The 13,612-nt window shown below is 31.2% G+C and overlaps 1 protein-coding gene across 13 annotated transcripts in view; it reads left to right on the top strand.

The window, feature by feature from the left end:
• The window catches only part of LOC111700730 (NADP-dependent malic enzyme), a 51,504-nt gene that overhangs the window by 15,680 nt on the left and 22,212 nt on the right, over window positions 1-13,612 (top strand). For 8 of the 13 annotated variants that reach the window (XM_023471748.1, XM_023471755.1, XM_023471743.1 and 5 more), the window contains exons 3-9: window positions 4,162-4,238; window positions 5,617-5,720; window positions 7,103-7,160; window positions 8,108-8,181; window positions 9,044-9,134; window positions 11,303-11,411; window positions 12,379-12,502. In XM_023471748.1, the coding sequence (XP_023327516.1) occupies window positions 4,162-4,238; window positions 5,617-5,720; window positions 7,103-7,160; window positions 8,108-8,181; window positions 9,044-9,134; window positions 11,303-11,411; window positions 12,379-12,502 (637 nt within the window). Of the gene's footprint in view, window positions 1-1,186; window positions 1,276-2,935; window positions 2,961-3,301; window positions 3,389-3,984; window positions 4,036-4,161; window positions 4,239-5,616; window positions 5,721-7,102; window positions 7,161-8,107; window positions 8,182-9,043; window positions 9,135-11,302; window positions 11,412-12,378; window positions 12,503-13,612 lie in introns of those variants that run through there. The other 5 variants (XM_023471751.1, XM_023471754.1, XM_023471753.1 and 2 more) reach the window with 5 other exon arrangements.

Here is a 13,612-nt window from a genome sequence, read left to right as displayed (position 1 = left end):
TTATTGGAATAGGTTAAAAGTATGGAAACAGTACAACAAAATGGCCGTTTTACACTTTTTTCTAGTAAATTCCCCTCTAATATATATTCTATTCTCTATGGTTTTCTCAAACTTTAAACAGGGAAATGCTGAATAACGTCTAACAAACACCTTATTTTGGGATGCAAACGTATTGACATTACAAACGTATTTTTTATGATATAACAATCGGTTTTATTAAATATGGTGAATTAAAGTAAAAACCCACTTTAAAATTAAAAGACGACCTTTAAATTGTTTTTCTAAATGAAGTACAATCTTTAAATGATAAAAAAAATTGTACGCTAAACAGTTAGGACAACTATTTTTTTCTTCAAAATTATCATACAGTTTTACAAAGTTACTAGTAAAGTTTAAGGTATTCTTAGGCATATTTTTATGATAAAACGTCTGTAAAATGCAAGCTCTCTCTTTCACACAATCTATTTTTTGCTTCTTTCTCTTCTCTTTTATTTCCTACTCTTCTATTTTCTTCTCTTCTCCTTTCTTCTCTTCTTTTTTCTTCTCTTCTCTTTTCTTCTTTTTTCTTCTATTTTTTCTTTTCTTCTCTTTTCTACTCTTCTGTTCTCTTATCTCTTTCTTCTCTTCTTTACTCTTCTGTTCTCTTATCTCTTTTCTTCTCTTCTCTACTCTTCTGTTCTNATCTTCACTCCCCTTATCTTCCCTTCCCTTATCTCTTATCCTCCCTCCCCTTATCTCTTATCTTCCCTCCCCTTATCTTCCCTTCCCTTATCTCTTATCTTCCCTCCCCTTATCTTCCCTCCCCTTATCTTCCCTTCCCTTATCTCTTATCTTCTCTTCCCTTATCTCTTATCGTCTCCTCTTTGTTTTCTCTTTGTTGTCGACATTTAACCGGTTTTGAGATGAACAATGCAGTACGATCCGTTGTGATGATTTTTCTCTTATTTATTTACATTTCCAGCTTCTAGGCCTAATTGAAGCGTACTGCGCTTGTACTCCATAATTTTATCATTTGGCATTTGATATTTTGATATTTTTGCTGCAAAGCATGTACAATCAAATGGTAGTGCGGGCCGGGTCGATTTCTTCTCCCAATCATATTCCATACTCCTTGGTTACAACCTTTAGATAAATCGTACTGCAAATGTAAACAATTAATATTAGAAATATTTGATAATTAGTGTGCGCATGCTTTCAGTAAATGCTGAAGCGTGATTTAAGAAGGTCAACAGTTATCCAATATTTACGTTAATCAGTCGAGATACTTGCTTAAAGGGGCTTAAGGCGTACTTTCTAAATAATCTCCAATTTGATATTTAAAAATTTAAAACCTTTGTCAGAGCCCATTCTTTCCATAGAGAGTGGTCGTGTAGTTCACGTACTTTGACGGACGATATGTTGGTCGCTAAATGTCTCGCGCTAAGTTCTTATCTGATAGAAAGATATTTCTCCGTACATTTGACGACCAATATAGGAGACGTCAAGTTGTCTACCAATGTAGTTTATGGAAGGAACGGTCACTGATAAAGAATCAAAAGGATCAAAATGTTTAATGTAAATCAAATGTGGGTTCTTTTAAAAAGTATTTTGACGATTTCTTTGGCAGAAACAATGGAGGAAATTGTCAGTTTTTTAAATAGAAAAAGGCGATGTCTTCTTCATGTTTGATAAGATAAAGGTTTAAAGGGTACCGTTGTTAATTGTGTATACCTCTTCTTAAATAGAAGATTTCTTGAAAATACAACGACACGTACAGCTACTGAATACCAAGGTGCAAGGAAAGTTCTATCAGATGTGTACTGCAGTGTACTGTCTTTGGGCGGAAAAGTAAACACAAGACGGATTTCACAGTCTGACATGGACTCCATTTTCACAAAAATAATCTTTGAAATATTCTGGTCATAGGAATATGTGTATTATTATAATTATCAAAATCAAATGCTTTTAACCTCCTCGGATACTAAACTAAAACTGATGCATCTATTCTTGTTTACAAAGTCCGCCCAGAGAGAATTGGTTTCAATATGTACGCAGAGTTACGCGACCGCAATTAACTTTCCTTGCATTAGTACCTTGCTAAATACCAAAGATCAATCTTTTTTGTTTAAAGTACAATGTACTGAACAAAGACTGATTCCAAACTGGGATGGGTGTTTTAATATGAAAGATTAAATTTCAAGAAGTTTTACTTTAAATTAAACTTATTAGCAGTAATTTTCATGATATTTTTCTGAAAATGCACTTCTAGTTTTATTGTTTTGATTGGAGTATCGAAGAAATTGAATAGTACTCAAGGTCGGGACCAAATTTTATGACGCTACCCTGAGCCCGAAATTTAAAAAAGTATCGCTGAACGAAACTCTCGAGTTTCCTTTATGGGGTCTTAACATTTGTGTAGATTTTGATTTTAAGAGATTCGAAAACTATGTATGGAGACTATGAAGAAACAGAATAACATAATATTTATTAAAAAAAATATTAATATTCACAAAACTGCCTAACCCCATTCGTGAAACCCGGGTTTCAATGTTGTTTTTCATAACGAACCATGTCTTAAGTTTTGGGCTCTGTCTATAGTTACGGGCTCTGTGTACACTGTACTTTAACAAATATTACATTAATGAAAGTGTGAACACTGTATGTACAGTGTACACAAAACATGTAACTCGTATTTAGTTTGAAAGTTTTGAGCCGTGTTCGCTTGTCCTTATATTTTCTAATGGAAATTTCCAATTTTGATATTGGTTTCGTTTTTGTTATCAGATTGTGGAGTTGATATTTGGGTGAAAAGTATTTTAATGTTGTAGCTCTCGCTCTTTCTCTCTCGCTGATTAATCACAATACATGGTGTTAGTTACACAGTGCATTAGCATAAACAGGGATTTATATTCTACACTTAACAGTGAATCGTTACAAAATCAAGTACATACTGAAAACTTTCTTGTGAATAAAAACTATAAGTAAATCTTTTTATGGATAAGTCATCTTTAACTGAAGTAAAAAAAATGTCATTTAAAAAAGATAGCTAAAAGAGTCATGAATGTTATAAGAAAAGTTAATTTTTTAACAATTATGTTGTATACAATAATAATCTTTTTATTCTTAAGGAAGTAATTGAGTCTTGCCCAGCAAACTCAAACTAATCGCTTTACCTTTATTCGATCCATAGTTGGAAATACAAGATGTACGACATTGGGTTGCAAAAAGATTAGAAAATTAGAGTTTGTGTCAAAGAATCAATTTATTTGCTTTAAAAGGGTTAATTCTCATCGACACTTGGGATGTTTTCGTAAAGTTATCTGAAGAATTCTTCAGATGATTATGCTCTGTTTTAGAAGAGGATTAAATATATTAGAGGAGAGAAGATATTGTGTTTCAATCTATCAAAGTAATTCCTAATGTGATTATATACAGCGTGATCCTCAGCATATGATATTGCGCACCAATCGATAATTTGATTATTGAGAGAAAGTGTTATGCCAATATGCCATGTAATGTTTTTTTTTTATTTTAGTGTGGTATATATATTTCTTGTAAATTTCCCTCCCCCCCCCCCCCCACCCCTTCTTCTTTTGAAAAGAAAATAAATTAGGATTTCTGAATTGGGAAAATAAAATAAATAAATAAAAAGTATCTTTAAATTAAGAAAAATTTGCTTTTTTTGTCAATTTTTTCCCCTTCCCCTTGAGCATTGAATATCAGTTAATCAGTATTAATTCCCATTTAAAGCAAACTGATTCAAACCGGTTTTATTTCTCCCTGTAATTGAATTTTTCTCTTGTCTGGATCAAATAAAATTTAGAAGTGGAGCAATGAAACTTCAGAAGTTTTTGTCAAACTGTAAAGTAAGGATTATTTGATTGCATCAAACTTGAAATTGAGAGTTATGGCTTTAACTTTTAGTTGATTAAGTTTCATTTAATCTTAAAGTTCTCTTCTTAAGTCTTGTCTCCTCCAAAATCCTCGAGAAATTTTCATAAAATCCACTAAAACTAGTTCAATCAATTCCAACCTTTTGTTTTTATTTTTTTAAAGGCAAGTTATTTAATTTCTTTACATTCTTTATAATTGTTTTAACACTCTTCTTAAATTCTTTTTTGACTCTAACCTACATTTTCAGGATCTAATAGCTATCTATCTATCCAACCCTTAAATATTTAGGATCCAGATCAACGATGTTTTCTCCTTCAAGACGTGGAAAGAGTGGTGGCTCTGTTAGTGATGTTGTGCCAAACCAGGTAAAAAAATATCGTAACAGAATTTTGTCAAACTATGCATATATTTTTTGGATAGCGAGGAATATGTGAACTGCGTAGACTAAGTTGAATCGCTTCTCTTCATTGCCGGTTAAGCTGAAGAGAAGTGGTTTAACAATGTCGCGATACTCATTAAATCTGGTCTCAGGTCTAAGAAATTGAAGAAAAATTTAGATTGTCATTAAAAACACCTAGCCTTTAAACTAGGTGTAACTGTTAACAGAAATGTGAAGAACATTGGTCTTAGACTATTTTATAAATAAACAAAAGAACCTTTTAAATATTAAAGAAGTATTAGATATGTTTAGTTTTCAAATTTATACTTCGATTTTACATCAAGAAAAAGAAATTCTTAAATATTTTGATGTCAAATCTTTTCTAATTTGACACAAACTTGCAGTTATTGTACAGGAACAGTGTGTTCCACAGGACAGTTGGTGAACAGTTTTGAAAGTCTTTTTCCATATACTTAATAGATATAAATAACTTCTTGAAGTTTTTTCTTTAACATTACTCAAAGATATCTTACTTTAAAATAAAGTTTTTGTGTGCTATTGACTTCCATGTGATACTTTTTATAATTCTCTGTGGTATCAAAGATCTTAACAAAGTATTTAAGAAAACATTAAAAACTATCATTTTTCGTGGGACACCCTATACTTAGATATTTTTTTGTAAAAAGTAACACTAACCCCCCCTCCCCCCTTAAAGGAAAAAATGACTTATTATCTTCAAAATTATCGGAATATGTTCAAACCATATGATTTAAAGTCTTAAAATAGTTTTAAAACTTGTGATAAAAAATGACGTTTTGAACACTTTTATTTCTCAGTCAATGAGCATGTGTAGATATTTTTTGAATAGTCTTAACTTTAAGGCTTTTAAACAACAAAATTTCACATTTTTTTACGTTAGATGTTCACCGTATTCACTATACAGTGATTAAATGAAAAATATGAATAGATTTCTTTATGGATATTTATTTAGTTTCTCTATCTAAAAGGATAAATGATCAAAGCAATGTGTAATCTATTTGATTAAATACTAGAATTTCAATTAAGATTCTAACTAATACTTCTTAAAGAGATTGTAAACTAATTTAAGGTTGTTATAATTAGTTAACCTCTCTTTTCTTATTTACAGTATGCCCTTTGAATTTTTGTTGAAATATTAATGGTTTACAGGAATAAGTGTGAAAAAAACCAGAAATTAGTTCGATTCTTGATTTAAAAAATATAATTCTTAGGTACCCTTTGTCATTTGTCGCGAACACTCGCTTTAAGGAAGAAAATAAGCGAAAAAAAAGTTTTAATTTGATAAATTTCCCGTAATATGTACATTTATATATTTATATACCTAGGTTGCTGGAGTTGATTATCTACGGGATCCTCATCTTTTCAAAGGAATGGCTTTTACCCTCGAGGAGAGACAAACTCTGGGTATTCATGGACTTCTACCTCCCAGGTACTGGAGGTTGATATTTGAACCCCTACCCCCCCCCCCTTTAGGTTGATATATGGACTCATAAGCAGTGCTTAGGATTCATTTCATTTTAAAGCGTATCCGATACCCTGGATACACTGGATCCGGACCCTGGATACACTGGATCCGGACCCTGGATACACTGGATCCGGACCCTGGATACACTGGATCCACTGGATCCGGACCCTGGATACACTGGATCCACTGGATCCGGACCCTGGATACACAAGATCCGAACCCTGGATACACTGGATCCACTGGATCCGGACCCTGGATACACTGGATCCGGACCCTGGATACACTGGATCCGGATCCAGGTTATGAACATTTCTTAAAAGATTTTCTGAATTTTTGAGAAAAAAAGTATGATTTACATTTTTTCTTTTTTTTCGCTTATATTTCTGATGAACCATCCAGAGATGAGAAAAATTTTAATAATCTCTCTTTTTTAAAGTTCAGATTTGGGTTTGGGAGCAAAATGTTTGTTTTTTTAATAGTTTTTGATTGAGATTTTGCCCATTTTATCCAGAACCGTGGATCCGCAAATTTTTGCAAGCAAAAATGTTGAGGATCCAAGAAAGGTATAAGGCTAAAATTAACTCCTACTCCCCAGGTAGGTTAAAACATTGACTCCTGCTATGCAGGCTAATGTGATTTGGATTCATTATCTGAATCTGAGTTTTCTAATCTGGATAGGACCCTTAACCAAGATATTCAAGAAATTTGGCAGAAAAGCTTTTTAATCATATTATTTAAACTGGTTTTATTAAGATAATTTCACAAGACACAAACTACTTTTAATTGATATAAGATATATTGAGTTTCCTTATGCAATCTAAATCTTGGTATTAATACAATGCATTGTGTTAATATACTCTCAGAAGAGCTCATTAAATTCTAATTAAACATTGCAATATAAACTCTTCATTCTTTAGTTTTCATGTTTTACGCAATTCTAATATGTATGGATATTTCTTTTTTTTAAAATGTTTAATTTTATGATTATGATTTTCAGAAGTTTGTCTGTAAGCAATTACAGTATTTTAAATATCGTGTGCAATTAAACCATGTTTTGGGGGATGGGGGGGGGCGGATTGGTGATTTTTTATTTAGTGCATTACATGTTGAGAGGGTAATGGATAAACTCGGGTTAAAATTTGTATAGAATTCTTAGAATCTAATTCAATGTTTTGAATAATCAATAAATTGCAAAAAATGTGCTCAGAAACTGGCTAGAATATTACTTCATTGTAGAGTCTAGATGAATTTTAGGGTTGAATATTAATGAATTCGAAGAAGAGTCAAATCAATGAATATTTTTTAATTAAATGCTGAAATTTTAATGAATAAATATTTGTATTTAGGATAAAGAATATGGATGAGCAGGCGGATAACAGTCTGCGTAACATGAGAAGGTTCCAGGTATATTATCTATTAAATTAAGGAAAATTCGCAATAATTATGAATATTTCTGTAATTCTTTTAGTTTTTAGATTATATCTAATTAGAAAGAGTTATGTAATTCTTTTAGTTTTTAGATTATTTCTAATCAGAAAGAGTGATGTGAATGAGATTTTTTTGTTTTTATAATATTTAAAGAAAAATGGCGTATTTTATTTAAATCTAACATTAATTATTTTAGTTATAAACTTGATCACATGTTTATTGTAGGACCCCTTAAACCAGTTCAATATATTGTAGGACCCCTTAAACCAGTTCAATATATTGTAGGACCCCTTAAACCAGTTCAATATATTGTAGGACCCCTTAAACCAGTTCAATATATTGTAGGACCCCTTGAACCAGTTCAATATATTGTAGGACCCCTTGAACCAGTTCAATATATTGTAGGACCCCTTGAACCAGTATAATATATTGTAGGACCCCTTGAACCAGTATAATATATTGTAGGACCCATTGAACCAGTTCAATATATTGTAGGACCCCTTGAACCAGTTCAATATATTGTAGGACCCCTTGAACCAGTATAATATATTGTAGGACCCCTTGAATCAGTATAATATATTGTAGGACCCATTGAACCAGTATAAATATTTTTGGACACATTGAAGCATTAAACGTATATTTTAGGACCCATTGAACCAGTATAAGTATATTTTAGGACCCATTGAACCAGTATACGTATAGTTTAGAACCCATTGAACCAGTATACGTATATTTTAGGACCCATTGAACCAGTATATGTATATTTTAGGACCCCTTGATCTAGTAAATGTATATTGTAGGACCCCTTGAACCAGTAAATGTATATTTTTGGACCCCTTGAACCAGTATAATATATTTAAGGACTCCTTGAACCTGTATATGTATATTGTAGGACCCCTTGATCCAGTAAATGTATATTGTAGGACCCCTTGAACCAGTACATGTACCTGGTGGACTTGCTGGAGAGGAATGAGAGATTGTTCTACAAGCTTCTTAGGTACCACATACTAACATACTTACACAGAATATGAGCAACATTAATACAACTTGGTCACCTTTGTTAATTAAAAAAAATAGTAAATTATTTTAAAGGGAGTGACCGGCAATGTATGGTAATTAAACTGAGAATATTGTATTGCGGAGAAATTTGTTAGGAATTATTTGAGACCTATGAGACGTTTTTACGGTTCATATTTCTTTTGCAAGAGCGCAAATTCAATCTTTAAAATCCTCAGAAAAATGTAGTAAAAACTCTACAGTAAACTAATAAGTTGTTTAGGAGCAGGTTGAGAAAATAGAAATTAACTATTGTCATCGAAAATAAGTAATCTTATTCTGTTATTAATTTCTGTAATGTCTCATTGTTCACAAAGGATTTTCTGTAGAATTTGAAGAAATCGGCGAGAAAATTCATAATGAATAAGAAATTTAATTAAGATAATAGAGATATGATTCTATATGTTCCTAAACTTCTAATTAGCTTACTGTAGAATTTGTTTACATTTTTTGTCGTCTTTATTTAATAATTTTAAAAAATCAATTCTCAAAACGTAACCAACCCAAATGGTTTATTTTGAACGTCGACTTTGCGCTCACACTCAGTAATTATAACATCATTAAAACGTTTTATATGTCTCAAATGAATCCTAAAAATGTTCTCCAACACTTCATATTACTTAGTTTAACTACCATACATTGCCGGTTATTCACTTTAAATATTAACATCAAGATTTATTTTGAGATAGCATAAGGTTGAATAGATAGAGCATTTAAAGTTAAAAAAAAAGAGATTTACCTTTTATTTTGATTTTAATTAATAACTTTTTTGTTTGGTTTGGTTAAGTATGTGAATTATTTAGTGAGAATATTGAGGAGTTGATGCCAGTAGTGTATACTCCTACAGTTGGTCTAGCCTGCCAGAAATTTGGTCTGGCCTTCAAGCGTCCAATGGTAATTATATTGTTTCAAATGTTATCGGAGTAACTATTAAGGAAGATATCTTCGTTCTTAAATCTTGAAAATTCTAACAATTGTCTATTGCATAAATCTGCAAATCCCCTTTAAAGAGTAACCAACAACCATGATTTAAAATAATCCATTTACGGAGAGGAAAACCCTGACTTTTCATTCATAAATGATCATAGGTTTCAATTTAAGAGGTATTGCTTTGAATCGGAGATTGAGAAAACTTCATAAATGCTGCTTATAAAAGTTATAGATTTTTAATTAATTTCATCTCTACGATAGTGTACTTTAATTTTTAGTTATCTAAAGGTTATTCAGCAAAAATATATCTTGTTATCCTAGTATAGATATACTAGTGTTCCTTCCCTTTATCCTTGTATAGATATACTAGTGTTCCTTCCCTTTATCCTAGTATAGATATACTAGTGTTCCTTCCCTTTATCCTAGTAAAGATATACTAGTGTTCCTTCCCTTTATCCTTGTATATATATACTAGTGTTCCTTCCCTTTATCCTTGTATAGATATACTAGTGTTCCTTCCCTTTATCCTTGTATATATATATACTAGTGTTCCTTCCCTTTATCCTGGTATAGATATACTAGTGTTCCTTCCCTTTATCCTTGTATATATATACTAGTGTTCCTTCCCTTTATCCTTGTATAGATATACTAGTGTTTCCTTCCCTTTATCCTAGTATAGATATACTAGTGTTCCATCCCTTTATCCTTGTATAGATATACTAGTGTTCCTTCCCTTTATCCTAGTATATAGATATACTAGTGTTCCTTCCCTTTATCCTTGTATAGATATACTAGTGTTCCTTCCCTTTATCCTAGTATATAGATATACTAGTGTTCCTTCCCTTTATCCTTGTATATATATACTAGTGTTCCTTCCCTTTATCCTTGCATATAGATATAATGTTTCAGTGAACAATTTAAACTTATAGCTAAAGACAGAACTGGGAATAGGATTTGATTAGAACCTTGAGCTCTCTCTCTATAGTAGGGCTGGGCATTTTACCCAAATAAAATATCTGAGTTGAGTACACATTTTATAGCTTTAAGTAGCCATACACTTGAGCAATGTCGTATGAGAGTTAATGAGATACATTTAACACCTTTTTTTAGAAGCACACTCTAGAATTTGTCAAGATTAACATGAGTCTTAAATGTAATAATAAGCTTTAATTCATTGTTACTCGGGTAAAGGTTAAAATGATGAATATCTAGTGCAGTAATTTATGTTTGCAGAGATATCAGTAATTTTGTTGTGACAAATATTTAAAAAATTTGAAAATTCTTTAATCTTTTTTATGCACTATAGTCCCCTCTCTACCTCAGACTTAATCCTCTTGTGTCCAACAACCCTTTCAGGGTTTAAAGCACTTTCAATTTCTAGCAACAAAAAACGAGATATTATAATTATTTAATATTTTTTCTGTTTAAAATTATCAACTTCAATGAATTGGGGGAAAAAATGATTTTTTTTTTTTTTTGGGGGGGGGTGGGGTATTTATTAAAAAGTTAGAGCATTTTTTGGTATTTCTGATGTCTTATATACCCTTGTAGGCATATACATGTTTGTATAACTATTTTAAACTATAACAGAGGTGTTAATTTTTATTTTTCTCTCCCTCTCTCTCACTATTGGAAAAGGGATGTTTATTTTTATTACTTTTAACTCTTCAGGAATTTAGGCGGGGGGCAGATGTGTATATTTTTTTACCTTCCCTTAACCTCAGAATTTTTTTTGTTGTTTTATGCAAATTTCTTCTTGTTCTTTTCATAGAAAAGTATGTTTTCATTACTCCCCTCTCCTCAGAGTTACGAGTGGGGGGAGGAGGTATTGAGCTGTTCTTTAAATATCTCTTCCCTTTCTCATCTTAAATTTTTCTCCTAAAAATGTTTAAACTCTGTACTGGGCACGGTTGTATGAAACCCTAGAGAAACATTTAGATTTTACATTTATCATTTTATTCAAGATCAAATATGTTTCAGAATCTCAAATATTCATGCTCAGATTGGACCAATTTATTTATGTCTTTGTAGACTGGAATATATAAATATCAAAATAAGTAAAAACAAAAAGGATTTAATGGTACAGAAAATAAATAGGATTGTGCCTTACATTTATAAATGTATTCATTAAGGGACTGTTCATAACAATCCACGACAAGGGACATGTCAAGGATGTTATCAAGAATTGGCCTGAGTCTGATGTCAGAGCAATTGTGGTTACTGATGGTGAGAGAATCCTAGGTATGTACTGTTTGTTAGTTTAGGTTGGGCCCAGGATATATGTACAGTGTTGTCCGCATAATAAGAAGCAACCTAAGGCAATGCAATTATTTAAAACTTCTCCACAGGTAAGAATGGGAATTATACATTAACAAAGGTTCTCATGACCAATTTGTTGTGGTTCTGGTTAAGTAAAATTTTAAAATTCCAGCAAAAGTAGTTGTACACAATTTTATTATTTTATTGTCATAGGAAATTTAACAAAAATGGCGCAGAGCAGGTCTCACTCAATTGTCCTAAGGGATGTAAAGTAACTTACTAGGATGGTAATGTTCGTCATAAGGCGGTAAAATGGTGGTAAAATGGTTCATAGTTGATTAAGTTTGGGTTAAGACTGAGATTGAAAACTGAAAAAAATTGTATTTAGAAATGTAACATCCTATGGCAAAATTTATAGGTTCTTTTTATTCATTCTCCAATCAAGTACCCTGAAGCCCTCATCACAAAGAGAACAATTTGAAAATTAAGAATTCCTGGAATTTTCTCCTAAATTTTATTTAAAGGAAATTGAAAAATTAACCCTCTTTCTCATTCTTCTAAACTCTAGATAATTCTGAAATTACTATTAGAACCGTAATTTGTCTTTTCGTATAAAGGTTTTAAGATTCCTCTCTTTTCAAAAATTAAATTTCTACTCAATTTCTAAATGGTAAAAGATTAGATAAATTGTATAAAAATAAATAAAGAATGTTTGTAGATCTCTCCAAGTTTTCTTTCATCTTACTGCACACTGTAAAGATAATATATTTGTAGCTTTTATTTGATGTAATTACGAATGAGAAATTCATGGTTTACACCCTTAACATTTTTGTTTACATTAATCATTAATGTTAAGTTTAAATATCAGAATAATGTTTCATGGAAGAATCTAGAAAATTTATATGAAATATCCTCTTTATCTTCTGTACAGAAGCTATCCTTTGTTCAGGTTTGGGTGATCTAGGAGCCCAGGGTATGGGTATACCTGTAGGTAAGCTAGCCTTATATACTGCACTAGCTGGTATTCCTCCTCAACAATGTTTACCAATAACCCTGGATGTAGGAACTAACAGGTATTTTATTCAAACTCATTTAGGTCCTTTTAGTTATTATTATTATTTACTATTTAATAGAATTAATTTAATGGAACATGTTAAAAATTCTGGTTAAAACATATATTTATTTCGGAGAAAAATTGTTCAATTAGACAAACTTGGTTTAAGTTACTCTTTTAAACATTTTCTCTGTATCACTTATTAGCATTCCTACATGTGGAGGTAGTTCATTCAAAAAAAAGGGGGAAGACATATATATAACAACTGTAAAATTCAGTGAAAAATTGAGACCCTGTATTTAAATTAAAACTGAAATCAGCAAATTCTACGACACTTAATAATAAAGTACAGTTTGAACTCAATGCAACTAATTTTACATACTCATGAAAATCCTGAATGTCTAACTCGGCTTCAAAAATTTGAAACAGATTGCAATCAAAGTGTTCAACAACTTCGGTAATAACCTAAGTTTAAGTCTGTCATTCTTGAACAGTTCACAGTTTAAAGAGTTGTGTTGTTAATTGGTCACTCTAGTCTACAAATGAAGGTTCATAATTGAAATAATTCCTACTGTCCCTTTAATATTCTGCCCTTGCAATAATAAATGTGTTTTCTTATTCTTCTTAATTGATACAGCATAACCTACTAAACCTTATATAAAAGGTACCTTAACTGCATTAATTATTACTGTATATCTAGATGTACTGAATACTAATAAGATACAGACAATACTGCAGTACACTACTCTCACCAATATTCTGGTTCCCCTAATACAAATTAGATCATTTTCCTTCAGTAGTGCTGGAATCTTTTATCTTTTCCAACTAAAATTTTCACAAATAGTTCATAGTTGACTTTTTTTGAGTTTCTTTATAAAGAGAAAAATGTTTTTCTCACAATCAAAAGATCCTTTTGAGATTGATTTTGAAAAGTTTTTGGGTTTCATTTATTAATAATGATATTTGAATGTCAACTTTGTTTTGCAGTAAATAAACAAAAAATATAATTGAACAGATTAAACTATATTCAGGGTGGCCAAAATGTACGGATTGTACGGATTGATTTTTTTTTAACCCTAAAATTGTACGGATTGTACGGATTTGTTTTCAAATTGTACGGATTGTACGG

This window comes from Eurytemora carolleeae, unplaced genomic scaffold (genome assembly GCF_000591075.1).
Source record: "Eurytemora carolleeae unplaced genomic scaffold, Eaff_2.0 scaffold415, whole genome shotgun sequence".
Classification (NCBI taxonomy): Eukaryota; Metazoa; Arthropoda; class Copepoda; order Calanoida; family Temoridae; genus Eurytemora; species Eurytemora carolleeae.
Note: the sequence above shows the minus strand (reverse complement) of the source record. Positions and strands in the feature narration are given on the sequence as shown.